Here is an 18,527-nt window from a genome sequence, read left to right on the forward strand (position 1 = left end):
CAACAACCCCCCTCTCCCCCTACCCCTCCACATACCAAAAAAAAAAACCCCCCCCCCCCCCCCCAAAAAAAAAAAAAAAAAAAAAAAAACTGAGGTCATTCAAACAGCTTTCTGCAACAGGTAAGATACTAAATGTTCATCATCTTTCCGAGGAACTCCACTTCAAAAGATCTGAACTATTTCTAAGTAAAATTAGTTGCTTTCATCTTCTTCTGCTCCAATCTCATTTTGAGCTCTGAAACTAGCGCTTTGTTCATAGTGTCCTGCCTCTCCAGCTTCTTTCTAGGTTTGGGTGCCACCGACGAGGAGACCGTTGGTACAGTCCACTGCCGCTCTCTGTAGATGTAGTTAGGTGGTGGAGGGGGCAGAGACGGTGCACAGGGTGGCGGAGGCGGAGTCCAGTGTCTCACAACATTGGTGACGTTGTTGTTACAGTTGACGTTCTCCACGGCAACCTCTGGCTCCTGCTCTTCCTCTGTAACTCTGAATTTCTCTCTGGTGGTTGATGATGTCTTGAAGGGGTTTTTGAAGTTCCATAAGGGCTGTCTCTGTGGCCTTCTTCGTATTTTGCGGGTGGGCAGGATCCGGTTGGACTTAATGTTGCGCAAGAACGTTGCAGTGGAGATGATGATGGTGATTATGACCATGAGACCAATAAAGCTAGCAAGCACTCCTATGATATGCATTGGGTTGTTTCTATTCTGCATTAAAAATGATCCCAAAGGCCCCCCTTCTGTAGTCTGTAAAAGAGCACAAGGAGAATTCACATCCATGGGGCTGAAATCATACATTTTTCTTTTTTATTTAAAAAAAGTTTGGGTTCATGGTATGCAACTGTACTTGTATTGTCGAACTCACAAAAATATTATGTAAAAGTCTTAAAATTGTTTTTATTACTATTACCCTTTGTGTAAAATAATGATCACCCATGAAATGTTTTATTAGATTTTGTCAAGACAAGATCAGAGAGGTTCATGGAGGAACCCATATCTGAGACCATTCAGCATCTGAGAATGCAGATGAGAAAAAATAAATTTGCTGGTGTGTCATTTTGCACATACTAAATTAATATAGTTGAGAAAAACTATTCTTTTGGAGTACATTGTGCTCTTGCGTGTGCTCTTTTACAGACACAGTCACGTTCCTCTAATAAAAATAATCCCCTGAAAATGAATACCACAAAGTAAAACAAACAATACTCTTGTGCTGATGATCTCAAGGCAAGTTTTGTTTATGGCACAGGCCTCCGAGCAATCTTTCTGATCTTGCCGTGAGGTTGTACACGGGTCTTTTTCACAGATTTCCAGTACATAACAGTTGAAATGAAGATTGTCAGTGAAATGGTGAACGTCACAAGGGTCAAACAAATCCCAAACACTGCCCCTGGACGTTTCCTTAGGCCCAGGAAGTATGAGAAAAACCTGGATTTGACCTGAAAACATTACAATAGAACATATGAGATAAATCTGACTATGAAATTTCTAAAGCTTTTTCAAGCTAATTAATTAAAAAAAATACTTTGAACTGTAGCAACATGATTAATGCTTCCATTCTTCACATAAAAGCTTATATTGTCAGTAATGTGCTGTGATCCATGCTGCTGATTATTATATATTCATACCCATCTGCTCACAACAGACTCATGTTCAGGCTGCTGTTTAATATGTAGTGTTATATTACATTATTATTGTTTAGCATATAGCTTAGATCTTTACTGTTTTCCTTTTATAGTTTATATTTTTGCTATTTTTGGGTGTAACTGGGACCTTGAGTAGACAGTTTCATTTCACCTCATGTACCACATGCAAATGACAATAAAGAACCCTGAACCTTGAGTTTGTAAAATTATTACAGTATACACTGTATGTTTTTAGACTACCATTTAGTTTTTATGAATTACACTTTAAAAATTGTATTTCTAATAAAAAATAAACGTCTAAACATGTACTCAAAATATTTAAGCAAAAATGTTGTGTCCATGGTTTTCACACTATTGTTTTCCTAATTTTTACTTTTCAGAACATTTTTTACAACCTACTTTATTTTGGTGGATTTTGTGCCATTTTAGTCATTCATATATTAAAACATTCAGCTCATTTAGGTGAGGTCTTTTTATACTTTAACTTATTAACAAACATTTCCCCCATAGAATATGGAGGATGAAATGTGACTAAATTAAATAGAATAAATACATAATAATTAAATACAGGTTTTTTCAATTTCTTTAAAAACCTTGTTATTTTTCATATCTGATTCATCATTGCTCTGTTTTGATTTTTCTTGTTACTTTTACTTTGCAGCTTTTAGATCCAGTTATCAAGTTGCTACTTTTAGCTTCTGCCATTACTTTCTTTAAGGTATGAGCAGTTGTTTTGCTACTTTAGCTTCAAGCTACCCTTTAGCATTATTCTGCTTTTAGCTATGCTTATGCTACATTTAGGTATTTTCTTGATTTTATCTTTTAGCTAGTGTTTTGGCATTTTAAGCCAGCATTTAGATTTTTTTGTTTTGTTTTGAGCTGGTGTTCTGTTTTTTTTAGCTATAGCAACAAACTTCAGCATAATCATTGAGCTCTCAGTACTCACGCTGTATTTAAAAAAAGAAAAGGCAATTTATCATGTTGTTTTTAAGTGGAAACGTTTAAGAGTTTTGCTTTAGTTGGAATCGACTTAGCCTGGAACATATTTGTTGTAAATGTTTTTAAATATTAGACAGAACACACAAAAATAAACCCACTCAAAGGGATGAATATTTGCAACTTACGGCTTCAGTGATGTCGATCTTGACAACTGCAGTGGTGCTGAAGGACGGCTGCCCCAGGTCCCGGGCCTGCACCACCAGAGACCAGCTGCAGTCCCGCTTCTTAGTGATGTTCTGAATGATGGCCATTGACTTGATAAAGGACTTCAGTTTGATTTCTCCCGTGTCCGAGTTAATATCAAAAATGTTGTTGTCCGGTTCAGCTTTCATGATGGCATATTCAATTACATTGTTGGGTACTTCTGCATCATCATCTACAGCCTGTGGAGAGGCCTTGGTTAATAATTTAATGACTAAATTTGGTAAAATTCACTTCATTGTTTTTCTCTGTATAAAATCACACAACAATGTTTACCTCTATCTTCACTGGTGCCCCAATCACCATGGTCTTCTCCAGGAAGTTGTTATTGAAAGCAGGTGGATGGTCATTCAGGTCCAGCACAGTCACAAAGACTTCAGCCAGATTATACTTTCCCTCTGCATCCTCTGCCTTCACATAGAAGTTATACTTAGACCTCACCTCAGCATCCAGGCTCGCCCAGGGCTGTGTGTATATAATCCCAGATGTAGGCTGGATCAGAAACCTGAAAATAATGACATGTCTTCTTTTAAGTCATGATTTACCATTTTTTATACCTAGCAGAGTTTAAAAAATAAAATAAAATAAAAGGCTGTAAGCTCAATCATCCAGGTAGATAACAAAAAAGTTAAATCATGTCATCTGGACAAGTTTCTAGCAGAGTTACGTTGTTTCACAGAGTAATAATTGCTTTATGATTCCATCTTAATAATGGAAGATATGAAGAATATGAACTTAACCCTTTTTACGCCCTATCTCTGACAGAAAACTGTACAAAGACAACAAAAGCAATCGCTAAAACTGAAGTTCAAGAAAAATGAACATAAACTAGTTTTGACTTTGAAGATAAGAGCACATTGATAACATCTGTAGCATCAAACACAAAATAATTGTGTGGCATTAAACAAGCAAAAGTACTTTGCACAACACACCAGTCCAATTCATACCATATCTAATATTAAAAGAGATAAGATATGAAAGATACCATTTGTCTCTGAAGGAGAGCTCAAAAGTTTGGTTCTTGGAAAAAAAATGCTTGTATGTAGTATATATATATATATATATATATATATATATATATATATATATATATATACATTTGACGGGGCAGGAAATCATAAGATTGTTATCTTCTACCTGCTCCTTTCGAACAAATTGTGTAAAATTGCATGTCAATTGGAACGACTGTTGTTTTTTTTCTCTTTCTTTGTTTTTACTTTTAATTGTCATTTGAAATAAAAAATAAATACATTTCGATAATCCAACTTGTATGTGAGTTTTGTATATTTACCATCAATTTTGTTCTGTTCAATTTGAATTAAATCTTGCCTGCGTGCACTAAAATAATAACAGTGGAGTCTGGTGATTCTTAAGTCCTGGTGAGTCCTATATGGTTTTTCTTAGGTACCAACTGGGTCTTTTTGCGATAGACAAAGCTTTTCTTAGTTTACACATTTCCTAGGAGAAATTGATAAGGCGGCCTGTTTCGAGGCCAATGAGGGAGTCAGATTCAGATAATTCACAATTGTTGATGTATTCAGGCAGCTTATTTTTCCTTGTCAGCCTTGAGTCTTACTGGTACTTCCAAGGTCTGAAATGGCCAGATTAGGGTGCATTCTACTGGTCCGTGCTTACAAGCCTCTTTAAGGTCGTTTCCATGCTGACGAGTCCTAAAGCCACAGGTGGCCTGTGATTCAAATCACTACCATCTAACGGTTTAGCTTGTAAATCAGCTGATTTTGAGTCCTCAAAGCACGAACCAAACCTTCACATAGACATCAGCCTGACGAAGGCCAAATTAGCAGCAGCTGTCTTCTTTGTACGTTGGTAAACCAGGATCCAGACTATTCCAAAAACAGGCAACATGTTATCATAAATCCAATTATATGCAATTTCGGTATATATATATATATATATATATATATATATTTATATATATATATATGTTCACACAACATGAAAATTTCTTTAATTGGCCCTAGCACCATTTTTTTTGGGCCTTTTTGCGACTTAGTTTTACACTTAACATAAAAATCAAATAGTGATTGGAAATGTTGAAAGCTTTGTCTTCTGAATAAAAAAACAAGCAAAAAAAAAATGATGTGAAACATCTTGAAAAAGTGGAACAATCTATAAACCCCGACCCCCAACCCCCAACCCATTTAATTATGACCTGAAAAGAAATGTAGTTCTTTGTTGTTATGTAATTTAAAACATAATTCTCTGCTAAATTAGTTGATTTGAACTTCATACAGAAACACCAAACCATCATCTTTACCCTTCTTCTTTTTTGAGTCACAGGGGACACTGGTGTCCATGTCCAGCAGTCACTATGCAAGAGACAGGGGACACCCTGGCAGGGGACACCCTGGCAGGGGACACCCTGGGCAGGTCTCCAGTCCATTACAGGGACACGAGACAAACAAGACAAACAACCATTCACTCTCTCACGCACACCTAAGTACAATTTAGAGTTACCAATCAGACTAACATACATATTTTTGGTCTGTGGGAGGAAACTGGAGTACCTGGAGGAAAATCATGCATGCATGGAGAGAACATGTAAACTCCAGAAAGGCCACTGGCAGAGATTCAATCCAGCAACCTCAACACTGAGAGGCAGCAGCTCTACCAACTGCTCCATGGCCCATACACAAACATAAATGCTTGAATATTCTCACATTTCAAAGGAGCTGTGTTTCACTGTCCTTTCACAGTAATTTTGAATAAAAACTCAACAGAGTCCTAACTGAACATGGCAGTTTCATTTACAAACGTGTGCAGTTGCCCTGCAGTGACTTCGTTGTAAGGTGCCCAGAAGCAAAGAGCAGTCTATTTTCTCCTCAAATCCTATTAGAGGATTAAAACAGGCTGAGAGCGAGCCAGCAGAGATACAAGCCGTGCGCCTCTGTGCATGCTCAAATTCCCCACAACATTTTGAGAAACCGTGTAAAAATTCTGAAATGCAAAAACACCCAAATGTCCTATTTTTCACTTCAAAGCAGCATTTTGAGAATAATCTGAGACACAACCTCCAAATGATTTTTGATTAAACAAGCTTTTCAAATCCCTCTATCTCACTCTGCTGGTTATTTTGGAAATCCTTCTCTATGCCATGTGACAACTCATATCTGCTTAAACTCATTATTACAGAGCTTAAAATCTGCAGCACATATTCAAGACAACATTACCAACCTGTATTTGATTTAATAAAGTGAGATAGTTACTAATGGCTGCTGATATATTCACACATATATTTGTTACTGAAGATGAAAAAAGTTACATTTCAAGTCTTAGCATAAATAAATAAAAACAACTTTCCCATAAAATTTGTCAAAATATTTCACATAGGCAATCAGTGGGACCCCCATATACAGTAAAGTGAAGTGTTATTACCGTAATTTCCAGACTATTGGGCACACCTGAATATAAGCCACGCCCACTAAATTTACAAAGAAAAAAGTCTGCATATATTTATTCATTTATTCAACCTTTATATATAGGCCACACTTGTCTATAAGTCGCAGGTGTCCACGTTGTAGCATGAGATATTTACACAAAAAGATTAAAATAATAATTCTGAACAGTGCCTGTATCACGGCTGGTAAAGAAAAAAAATACAGTAGCCTACCAGGAAGTGTTTGATCACTGTCCTCCATCCTTCCCCCTGCACACTGCGGGAGAGGAGAAAGGATGGAGAACAGCTTGTGCTGACATTTTAAATGCATGAGTCACACTTATTCCGAGTGGCTCCAAATACATTCCCCTCTCCCTGGGGTCACAACGAGGAGGGGAGGAGAGAACGGGGAGAGGTGGATGGAAGAATATCCTGATGCATGCTCAATAATCCAGGTAGAAAAATCTAAAAAAGTTTTCCCACCTCCTCAGTGGATTTAGGAAACTGTGACCTGTTCGGTTATTTCATTGGTCAGATTTATTTATATATATTTTTACCTTTATTTATACAGGTCGTCTCAATGAGTCATGAGGGTGCGGTCTTCTTGGAGTCGGGTTGGGCCCTCACCCCACCCCCAAGAAAGACGTGTAATGGATAGCTGTGTGAGAGCCCGAGTGTGACAAGGATAAATGTTATGGCGGCATGAAGCTCAAAGCCCGTAAACAAAAAACTAACCATAAATTAGCCGCAGCAATGTATAAACCACGGGGTTCAATAAGTGTGAAAAAAGTAGCGGTTTATAGTCCGGAAATCACGGTACTTATTTAATCTTTACTTAACCAGGTAAATCACAGATCTGTGTTTGAAGGGAAGCTTGGGCCTGAAGGCTGCTTAAAAATGCACGTTTTGTTTGGTTTTAAAGGGAAGGTCAACACAAAGGAAAGTTTTATTTTTACAAAAAATAAATAAAAAAACCTATCATAAAAGCAAAAAGTCAACAAACAAAACTAATTTTTTGTCTAATAAAACAAAATTATCCATCACATACATGCCCACGGAACCAGAGGCATTTCTTTCTTTACATGGTCGGTCTTCATGTAGAGTCATTCAGGGGTTTGCAGCTAAAAATGTCACTTCCATTTTCCAAATACAGTTAATCACGTTTTTTTTATTTGCATATTTTGTTCTTGTTTTGCTAAATGCAACAAGAGTAAAAACTATTCATGTTATAAGGACACATATTTATGAAGCAACAAAAGGTAGTGCCCATATTATTAGCATTTTTTTCATCTTATCTCATAGAATACATTTATCTTGCAGTCAAATAATGATGTCATTGTACCAAAATGTAATTATCAGTAAGCAATAATGTGGATGTGTATTTGTCTCATGTAATTATAATAAAAACAGAAGTCATTTCTTTGTTACTTCCGGCAAAACTTAGCTGTACTTTCATACTCACAGTTCTGCCCCTGATCCATAGATTGAGTACTTCACTTCACCCCAAGGTCCAGAGTCTGGGTCTACTGCCTGCAAACGAACCACATAACACATGAATTAACAGAGAAACGATTTTCCTCTTTGCTGTTCAGTTAATTCAACACGCCACCGTTGCATGTTTCTGTTCGGAGTAACTGATCAGCGTTTTAAAGGTTATATAAGTGAGTAAACAGAATGAATCAGTACAGCAGGGGAACATGATTTTGCATGGCTAAGCCTTCAAAAAGTGACTTTTGATGTTGAAATAATATCCTGGCCTGCAGCTAATCTGTCTGTCTGCAGCTGCGCGGATGTCTGTTCACTGTCTCCATATGTGCAAGGTCACTTGTTGGCTGTTCTTTTATCTGACTGAAACAGGCAGGGATCAAGGCAAAGAGCCTCTGTGGTGTTCACACAGGAGCAGAACTTATTTATTATTAGTTAGACCCCCTTCCTCTGCAGAGCTCATGATCTGACAAGGACAGAGGAGGAGAGAGATCAAGCATCAATCAATTTGGCATGTCCTTTAAAATATTCATTCTACCTCAGGACATATTTTTGTGCTGGACGGGCCACTAAGCACTGGCTGGGGAGAAAGAAGTCAGGGAATTTGCTGTTACACAACAAAATGAAAGTGATAGCCATCTGGCAGCTTACCTCGCCTAGCTTTTATCTACATGATTTCACATATTATCCCAACCCCCACTGCTCAAAGAGTCTACATTTAGAGAATTAATGGCCCCGTTTGAACATTTTGTTAAAATCACCAGTACGCTTTAGCTCTGATGCGCTGATGCACGTCAGCAATGGCGTGTATTTTTAGATGGGATGAAGACCGGCTCACCGTGACTGACACCACATTTGAGCCACCGGGCGAGTTTTCTGGAATTCTGGCAACGTAGTAGTCCGAGGAGAATTTGGGAGCGTTGTCGTTGGTGTCCAAGAGATGAATGACAATGTCTGCTGTGGCGCTGAATCGCTCAGGGGTATCCACCTCCACTGCAAGTAACTGAAAAAGCAATCAAATAAATATATAGATAACTGTATTGGTTGAGTGGTGTAATAAGAATGATCTCACATTAATATATATAAAAAAAACAGAAGCTGGTGTTTGACTCTCGGGTGGTGGGGGATCATAACCCAATGTCCAACCACAGGGAGGAGGTTCACCAGGATGACCTCTTCAGCTGGAGTGACCATGTTGACCACGTATGCTCCCGGTTTCAGCAAAGGCTGTTTTTTCTTTGTAGACTGAAGACGTTTGGTGTCAGTCAGAACGTCATGATTTTATTTTACCAGGCAGTGATGGAGAGTGTTATCAGGTATGGTTTGACGGCATGGTTCGGCAATCTCTCCACTCGGTTTAAATGTAAGTTGCAGCGCCTAGTACAAACTGCTATGAAGGTGTTGGGGAGGACCGATGAGCAGTCTGTACTTAGGCAGGCACGAAGGGTATTGTTGGATCCGTCCCACATCCTGTATGTGGAATATGAGCTCTTGCCTTCCAGTACAGAATCCCCAAAACTAAACTGAACCGTTGTAAATATTCTTTTGTGGCCACCTCCATCAAAATATTGAATCAAATTTTAAATAGATAATATGTTGAGGCCTGGAAGGTGTGCAAGAACGTTAGTGTTTGCTGTTGTCTTGTAAACTGTTTGTGGTATTTTTAGCTGTTTATATGAATTATGTGTATTTATCGTCTGTTTGGGCAGCTGCACCCATGACAAATTTCCCTAAGGGGACAATAAAGTCTATTCTATTCTATTCTATTCTATTCTATTCTATTCTATTCTATTCTATTCTATTCTATTCTATTCTATTCTATTCTATTCTATTCTATTCTAACCCAAAACTGAACTATGCATTAGATGAGTGCAACATATTGCAGCTAAATGATGAGAAACAAGCATATGTCTGCAACAAGTAAACACATTCTGGTTTGGTGTAAAAATGTTACCTTGTATGTTAAAAAATGGTGTCTCTCATAGTCCATGGCAGCAGAGTCCTCCACCAAAATGGTGACTTGGGCCTCATTGAGGACAGTTTGGGGGACAACTCGAAGCATTCTTCCAGGTCCAATTAGCCTCAAGTTAAATTTAGCATTTGCACCCTGCAGGAGCACAGAGACGTGTCATCATGCACCGACATAATGATATGCATTTTTAAGCAGTCATGTCAGGAAAACAAACATGCTGAAGGCAGTTTTAATCAGTTTAACAATATTTAATTACATCAGTAATGCAATGCAAATCATTGAGATACACGTAGTGATACTTTAAAGCACAACATTAATAGACAGAAAGAGTTTTGTTTAACTAGAGAGCATATTTGCAGAGCGTCAGTCAGAAGAACATCTGCACAGTATGGAAAATGGAATGCACTTTTTAAAAAAAACTTTTTTTACTTGTTGCTATTATTTTATCATTTTCAAAGGAGTTGTCTGTGATAATGGCAGGCTTAAGGTCATAGCGTAAACAGCAAGGCAAACACTATCCTGAATCCTGTCATGATAAATTCTGAGTAAATCTACCCCTGATTAGATAACGCTGCCACATTGTTCAAAAATTAGGGTTGTTATTTAACTAAGCTAATGTTTTTTCAGCGCTAAATGAAATTATTTGCTGCAAAAAGTGCCAATAGACAATTGTTTACAACAGGGGAAGTTTACACACCTGATCTGAGTCATTAACTGTGATTTTCAGGCCTCGTAGGATTTCTCCCTCTGGCGGATGCTCGTTCATGGTCAGCTCGAACATACTCTGTGGGCCATGTTCTCCATAAAACGTGGGTGGATTATTGTTCAGATCCACTACACGGATCACCACTGTGGTCACCCCATAGTCCATTGGTTTGCCTTCAGGACTTACTTCTGATGCCTGAACAAAGAGTTAAAGTTTAAATAGTTTCCACTCATTACAGGGAAATCTTTTTTCCAACGTTTAGGTTGTTGCATCTTTCATGTTTATTTTTATGACAGTGATGATAAAAACTCAGACATAACAGCAGTTTTTAATTGTGAAATATTCTGGCAAAACAAACAAACAAACAAACAACCAAAAAAAAAAAACGTAAAAATTACGTTCTTACCCGGACTTTTATGTTGAAGATTTCTCTCTTCAGATTAATCGGAGGACTCAGCAGAGAGATACAACCGCTTGTTTTATTTATATAAAAAACACCATCATCACCTGGTCAGACAAACATAATGCCGGTAAACAATTTAACATTTTGAATTCTTTTTTACTTGTGCATTACTCTATAAAAAGACCTACCTTCATCAAATGAGTATCGGACTGGATTTGGGTTTCCCACATCACCATCTTCTGCAGACACAGTAAATATTTCAGAGCCCTGTGGAAACAAACACAAAGTGTTTTACTGCAGTAAAGCTGTGAAAACAGGCTGGAAGTGAACAATAGAGCTTAAACAGAAAGGATCATTTAGAGCAGGGGTTCTCACACTTGTTGGGTTCAGGGACCCCCTTATAACCCTCAAGTTTATTAAATAATTTTCTTCAGTTTGTCTCTTTAAAGCAATGGAAATGTCTGTGTAATATACAGTAAATACTTAAGACATGTTCTTTAATACAATTTTTATACTTTTAAACTTGGGTTATTTTTCATTTAAGACATTTTTCTTATTATTTCAATGTCCAAAAATGACAGTTTTGAGAAAATTAACAGTATCAAAAAACACTTTTAAACTTTATCTAGTCACATAACAAACAAGCTAAATGTATTTCCACTTCTTCAAATTATTACTGAAAACTTATTTTACCTAAAACTGAACAGTATCATAACAGCAGGGGTCAGGTCAAGTAACAGGGCTTCATTTGAAAACCGATCAATGCCGGAATGCAAATAGCAGGTGTGTGTGTGGGTGTGTGTGTGTGTGTGGGGGGGGGGATATGAGGAGTCTGGGGTCCTCCCCCAGGAAATTTCCAATAAAGTAAATGTGATTTCCTGCATTTTGGTGCAGCTTGTTAAACATCTATGTGCTTGTAAAAAAACAAAACAAACAAACAAACAAAAAAAAAACATGTGTGTGTATATATATATATATATACTGTATAGTGTACAGTGAGGAAAATAAGTATTTGAACACCCTGCAATTTTGCAAGTTTTCCCACTTAGAAATCATGGAGGGGCCTGGAATTTGTGCATGCCCACTGTGAGAGACATAATCTAAAAAATTAAAAAAATCCGGAAATCACAATGTATGATTTTTTAAAAATAATTTATTTGTGTGTTACTGCTTGCAGACCCCTGCGGGTCTGTGGACCCCAGTTTGAGCACCACTGATTTAAAGTACTGCTACACTGTTTTATATTAGTATTAATGCAATTTGAAAACAATACTAGTAATTTAATGTCACATATATTTAACAGACTAAGTATTAAAACTGTGTTTAAATGTTAACATAAAAACAATTCAGTGATATTATCTGGTATTGTTAAACAACATACTAATAAAATTGACCTTTTATTTAATTAAAACACCATCAACAAAAATGCAAACAGGAGTAAAATGAGAAACAGCCTGTGAAGAAGAAGAAGAAGTGAAGAAGAAGAAGAAGTGAAATAGCATTGATATGCTGTAGTGTTTTTTAATGAAAGGCCAAGCATTCTTTTGTTGTTTTCTTTGGCATAGATTGTTGTTAGTATAACTACCATGTGTTTAAGTTGATCGAATTAAAATGACTTGGATACGTTTTCATACTCACTGGCTTTGAGACTTCATAAACATATCCGAAGTATGGCGTCCCAATGAAAGCTGGAGGAGTGTCTTGTGCATCAACCACATTGATGGTCATGGTAGAAGAGGATGATAGAAATTGTTCTTTGCCATTATAGTTCCCTCCACCATCCTGGAAAAAATACAACATATATGTGTGTTTAAAGAGGAAGTTTTTACACTTATTAATTAAGGTTTGTAAAGTTTTATTGTTGCATAGCTGACAGTCTTTTGCACTTTCACATTTCTGCTGAAACTTTTTTTATGTTTCCAGGTGCAACTCAGTGAAATTCTGCATCTGAACTGTTTGATACAAAATAATAATTGTGTGGGTAAATCTTTTATATGGCACCAAAAATTTAATCACCACAAACTTTGGCATTACTGAGCAAAAAAAAAACAAAAACAAGTACGCAAATGCAAAACAGAACAAATCAAACAGTTTTGGTGCTATTTTTTCTTCTTCTTCTTTTTTTGCATTACACATATGAGTCAGAGCAAGCTCAGTTTGAAAGATCAGAGAAACTCTTGAAGGAGTCAAGCTAACAGCTGAGCAAAATTCTCACCATTTTAAAGAACTATAACAAACATTTTATGGCTCTATTATGGCTTTTTAACACTTTGGCATGTTTGAATTGCACGTATTGCATAAATCATTGTTTGTTTTTTTTGTGCTGTGTTGGAACACGGTCCATTGCAATTCTGTTTGTTTGAAACAAGTTGCAAAATAGAACATGTCAAAACTCAGTCCGTGTAACTATTTGATGTTAAAGTAATCATTCACAACAAACTGGTTTTTTGAATGATCATAAGATATTAAGAGGTTTGAGTTGTTTTAAATGACAGAACTCCACACTAGACTACTCCTCAGTTTGATTAGCTGTTAGCTTTACTCATCCAAACAAACTTCTCCAGACTGGCATCACTCTGACTGCTGTCTGCAGACATTATACTGTATTAGTGCTCAACCTCTTCTCAGAAACCAACTTTAGAAAAAAAGGAAAAAAATGGAGTTGTGATTCACGTACCTTAGCAATGACTACAACAAAATGAGTTTTGCTTTTCTCATAATCCAGTGTTTCCCCTGATTTGATACGAAGGACTCCACTATGTCTGTCAATGGCAAACAGATTGGACTGAGGCATCTGCAACAGAGGGCGGAACAATAAGCACAGTTTTAAAGCCACAAATATGATCACACAAGTCTGTGTCTAAAACCACAAAACCCTTCAACACAGTCATGTGAGATATAAAAATGAGGTCTCTGTATCTTTTTGTCAGTCTAGATGTTTAAAATATACTCATAATCATAGAAGGAGGTTAAAATCTGCTTTGACCACATTTAACCCCCCCCCCCCCCCCCCAACTCTTCAGACTCCATCATGTCCAGGCCAGCTGTTCTACAGACCTAATAGTCCAAAGTGCAAACCAGTATTCCCTGCCACCTGCTGCTAAAGCAGCCATCTAATCATTCAGTACCTGACACAAATGTGATGTAATCCCTGTCCGCACCACATTCAAGCGAACAATGAACAAAAAGACAAAATTTAACTGAATGAAATCCACTGACTGTCACTCAGATCAACAGCAGAACTGTCAAGTTTCAAGAAACAGTTCATATTTAGAAATGTTCATTATCTTCTTGCAGGAGTCCTACCTGGAGGTAATAGGTGACCGAGCCTCCTGAGCCTGTGTCTCTGTCCACAGCCTCCACTTTGTAGATGCTACTTCCAGATTCAGTTGTCTAAATTTTTCAACACATACAATAAAATGAACACAGCCAGATGGTGACTTTGCACTAACTATACATTTACTTAAGTGTTTTATTTGAATACATTACATATGATGACAAATTTATTCAACTTACTTCTACTACATCAATAATTGTTGGCATGTTTTGAAACTCTGGTTTTTCATCGTTTGCATCCATCACAAATATAGTAACTTTTTCCACAACCTAAAAAATATAAATGAAAAAAAAAAAATTATACAAGTTGTTCAAACTCAGATATTTAAAATAAATGTAACAAAGTTATTGTTAAAATGGTAAATGGACTGCATTTATATTGTACTTTTCCAGCCTTCCTTACCACACAAGTCACCCATTCACACAAACACTCATGCACTGGGTCACATACTGGGTGCTTTCAGTATCTTGCCAAAGAACAATGTAGAGCACAACCACACTTCCTCTTGAGAAACGGTTGCCCATTTACGTTTTATATATCATATTCAATCCACAACAATTAAAATAGAAATGTGTGAGTAACACTGATTAATATGTTGTAGTGCCATGTTCTGTGATCTGTAAATACCTGGCTTTTTCCATCTGTGATACTGATATTAACGTCAATGGAATCTTGTTTCTGAGTCAGGGAAAGAAAACTGAAAATTAGATTTTAAACAACTCAAAATGTTTGTTGTCTTATGTCCTTGCATTTACCTCTCTGTCCAACTTTTCCACCAGTGTAATACTTCCAGATTTTGTATTGACACTGAAGTACTCTTTTGACCCCGGATCAAAGGAAAGTCCGTACCTCACCTCCTGACCTTCAGGGTCTGTGCCATTGAGACGATAGATCTGCGTACCTGAAGGAAGACACCATTATGCATTAAAGTAGGCTCTTTAGATGAACGAATGCACAGTATGTAGTTTTACATACATAGAAAACTGTGCGCTAAATGTCAAACATTGTAATTTCTGGTTTATAAGGCGCTACTTTACAGGCCCTGAACCCTGCAGCTTATACAATGCTGCAGCTAATTTATGGACTTTTTCATTTATTTTTGGACGGGCTAACGAGCTTCCTAACGTCAAAAACATTTAGCCTCGTCACACCCAGGTGCTCACATAACTGCTCAATACACGTCTCTCTTGGTCAAGGCTGTCATGACCTCATGACTATTTTACTGTTTAGTACACAGAGAGAGTGTGGATGAGGAAGCGAATCCACCTTGTGCTCCGCGGAGGGGGATTCTCCCACTCCACATTTACTCGTCCCCTCCCCATTTCATTTGTTTGACTGTGACCTGTTCAGTAACTTCATTGGTCAGATTTTTTTTACCTTTATTTATACAGGTGGTCTCATCAATACTCTTGGACATTAGGTGACATTATATCCTAATGAAACCCCACCACTTTCCTTCAGTAATACTAGGTGTTTATCATGGGGGTGGGTCCTCGTGACTTAATGAGACTACCTCATTGGTTCATTGTGGTTGACTGACGGTCACATGGCCTCATGAAGAGATTATGGGTAAAATGTATGTTTATTGTTAATTATTTATGTTCGCTGTTTAGCATTGCTCTTTTAGTGATTAGTCTGTTCTTCTTTTAGTGTATGGGTTCATTGTGTGTTAGCTTGCGTTAGGCCATTCATTAACTATGAGTGAGGGAGGTAGTTGTCATGAAGACCCCTGGGGTTTACTCTGTCTGTTTGTGTTGAACAGTAAACAAAAGTCCATAAAACACCACCTGGAGGCTGATTTGACAACAAGATCTGTACATCACTCTCAATATAACTGTGCTGCCACTCATGTTTCAACGTGAACACCCACGGTTCATACACAGGTGCAAAATTTACATATGGATTATTGAGTATGGACTTTGTTGTTTTCAACCAGTTTGACAAAACTGTTAACAAGGAAGAGCGCTGGCAATGGAAGAGGGGGCGTACCAAAGAGACCATCTTATCACAAGCAGAACTGGTTTGTTCCACTTTGGAGTAAGCTGTTGGAGGAAGAATCAGTTTTGTTGTGTTTCCTTGCCTGATGAAGCCTTCCGGATCGAAGGCGAAACGTTTCAGCACAAAAAAAGAAACTGTCCAGATGACCTGACTGAAAAATGTTGGATTTTATACCTGGATTATTGAGCATGGACTTCGTTAATTTATTTACTTATTTATTTAATTTAATGTGCATGGCTTATATTCAGGTGAGTTCTATAGACTGGGAATTACAGTACTATTTTGATGAAAATATCATTTAGAAAAAAAAAGTCAAAGTGTCTGATTGAGTTCCAATGAGTATCCTGACCGATGCAAGGTGCGCAGAGACAGCTGCACCACATTCACATCTGGCAACAGCAGATGAGCATGTTGGTGTAAGTGCTGCTCAACATCAGCTCATCTATCAAGAACTACTTACCATTTTGAACTTTCAAATACCAGCAACTAATGCAAACCACTTTGCTAACTGGTTCCTCCATGGTTCTGTTCTCTACAATAAATATAAAAGTATGGTCAGTCTCACCAACAGGAGTGTCCTCTGAGAGGCTGAACAGGGCCAGATTCCCGTTGTCGCTGTACGGTCCATTGTCGTAGAAGTAAGGGGCAAAGTCTGCCTGTGCTGAGGACAGAGATATGAACCCACCAGGTGGAGTGTTATTATATGTACACCATTAATCACCGACTGAACCAGAGAACAGGTTTAAATAATGTTTTATATTGAACTTTATTGATGACACCAGATTTTCACATCTTTAATTTAAAAATTTGATCAATGAAAACTGTGTAAAATGTCCATCTGACCTTATTATGGCTTTTACCAGGGATTAAAGGTGAGCTACGTAAACCTTCTAAGTTAACTCATCTAAACATGGGCCTAATTTATTTACTTTTTTAGTTTTTCTTTACAATAATGTCAAAAGACTAGGACTAGGTATATGAACTGTACGCTACCCTAATAAATACAATAAAAACAAATTAATCACTTCTAGACTTAAAAGATAGCCTCCATATTTTCAACTCTACTAATGAACTTCAAGTTAAAAACAATAAAAAATAATAACATTTATATTTCTTTAATGAGAAGCTCTTAAATTATTATAAAAATGGTATAACTGAGAAAAAACTTACCAAAACAGGCATTCACAAACATGAAAAGCAGTGACAAATTTAAAACCTTCTCATTCTTCATCCTGAAGAATAAAGTCATAAAACCGCACCATGAAGACGGCGCCGTCGAGAGTTCTTCACATGAGAAACAGCTCTCAAGGTGTTTTCCTGCAGAAGGCTAAAAGCAGATGCTTACATGCTAATCCAATGACTCTGAAGATTTACTCCTGACCCCCCTCAGTGCAGCTGGGCTTCACTGAGCAGAAATTCACTTAAAGTATGCCAAAACAAGGATCTTCACAACTTTTTCAGCAGATTTATTGTTCAATATTATTAATAATTAATAGCTATAAATTGTGTCATTCTGGTCAAACAGAACAGTTCTATTTCTATAAGCACTTTGGTAACAACTGCTGTTTTAAATGTGCTTTATAAATAAATTTGACTTTATTTTGTGGCCTAAAACTGCTTCATTAACCTCCTTGGTAAATATACACCTTTGGTATTATTAGTTAATTACAATTATATTGTAATACTTTGTTTACACATTTTTAAATTAACAGCTGCATACTGTTTGAGCTGTAACAATGAGACAGTGTTCACATTCATTAAAGAGAATCCTGTTTAAAACCCAGCCTGACTGATACTTTACGTTAAATGCTGGGACCATTTGTTATTGAAAATATAGAATGTCATCATGAGCAATCTACCCTGTTTATGAGGTCAGTGGTTGACACGTATTGATTATTCTTTTGCTTTTCACGAACAGATTCTGTTCCGATTCAAATATGACTGTGCACATAAGGGTCCACTAGTTGAAATATTTTGTATCATGTTTACCTATCATGTGAAAGGCAAACAAAAATATTTGTTTTATTGTTTTGTGCTTTTAAATAAAAAAAATATTGATTGCTGTATCGTGTTCTTCTTCTTGAACTTTCGAGCTGAAATTTAAGCACCAAAACATTTTTTTTCCTCTTGTTTTCCACCAAGGAGCCTCTTGTTGAAAGAATGGTCACCCATTTTGACCATACCATACCACTTTATTTATAAAGCACTTAAAACAGCTACAAGGCCAACCAAAGTGCTGTACAGACAGAACAACAGGTAACACACAAAGCAATATACAAAATGAGGTAAATCAGAATATAGACATAAAAACAATGCAGATAATAAATATGACGACAAACCAGTGTGGAGCGTACAGGATCAAAACACAGATTAGATAGTGGTGGCACAGA

General features: G+C 37.1%; 1 protein-coding gene across 1 annotated transcript; it reads right to left on the reverse strand.

Moving 5' to 3' along the window:
- Positions 1-72: 72 nt before the first annotated feature.
- Positions 73-17,393, reverse strand: cdhr1a (cadherin-related family member 1a). Its single transcript, XM_037686802.1, has 17 exons — positions 17,308-17,393; positions 16,703-16,798; positions 14,895-15,040; positions 14,767-14,817; positions 14,319-14,408; positions 14,109-14,195; positions 13,480-13,587; positions 12,441-12,584; positions 10,991-11,069; positions 10,806-10,906; positions 10,391-10,594; positions 9,676-9,828; positions 8,560-8,724; positions 7,699-7,766; positions 3,116-3,344; positions 2,764-3,021; positions 73-740 (listed from the first exon to the last, which is right to left on the reverse strand). Exons 1-17 carry the CDS (start codon positions 17,384-17,386, stop codon positions 183-185), a joined length of 2,616 nt encoding a protein of 871 aa, XP_037542730.1. The 5' UTR covers positions 17,387-17,393; the 3' UTR covers positions 73-182.
- Between the last annotated feature and the right edge of the window lie 1,134 nt (positions 17,394-18,527).

Source organism: Nematolebias whitei, chromosome 1, assembly GCF_014905685.2.
Source record: "Nematolebias whitei isolate Nwh7 chromosome 1, NemWhi1, whole genome shotgun sequence".
Classification (NCBI taxonomy): Eukaryota; Metazoa; Chordata; class Actinopteri; order Cyprinodontiformes; family Rivulidae; genus Nematolebias; species Nematolebias whitei.

Excerpts from the sequence above, each read along its gene's own strand:
- cdhr1a (XM_037686802.1), bottom strand. The coding sequence starts at position 17,386 with ATGACTTTATTCTTCAGGATGAAGAATGAGAAGGTTTTAAATTTGTCA. Across the intron at positions 13,588-14,108 it reads CGGTCACCTATTACCTCCAG|TCCAATCTGTTTGCCATTGA; the intron begins GTAGGACTCCTG and ends CAGATGCCTCAG. Across the intron at positions 9,829-10,390 it reads CAGTTAATGACTCAGATCAG|GGTGCAAATGCTAAATTTAA; the intron begins GTGTGTAAACTT and ends GTGCTCCTGCAG.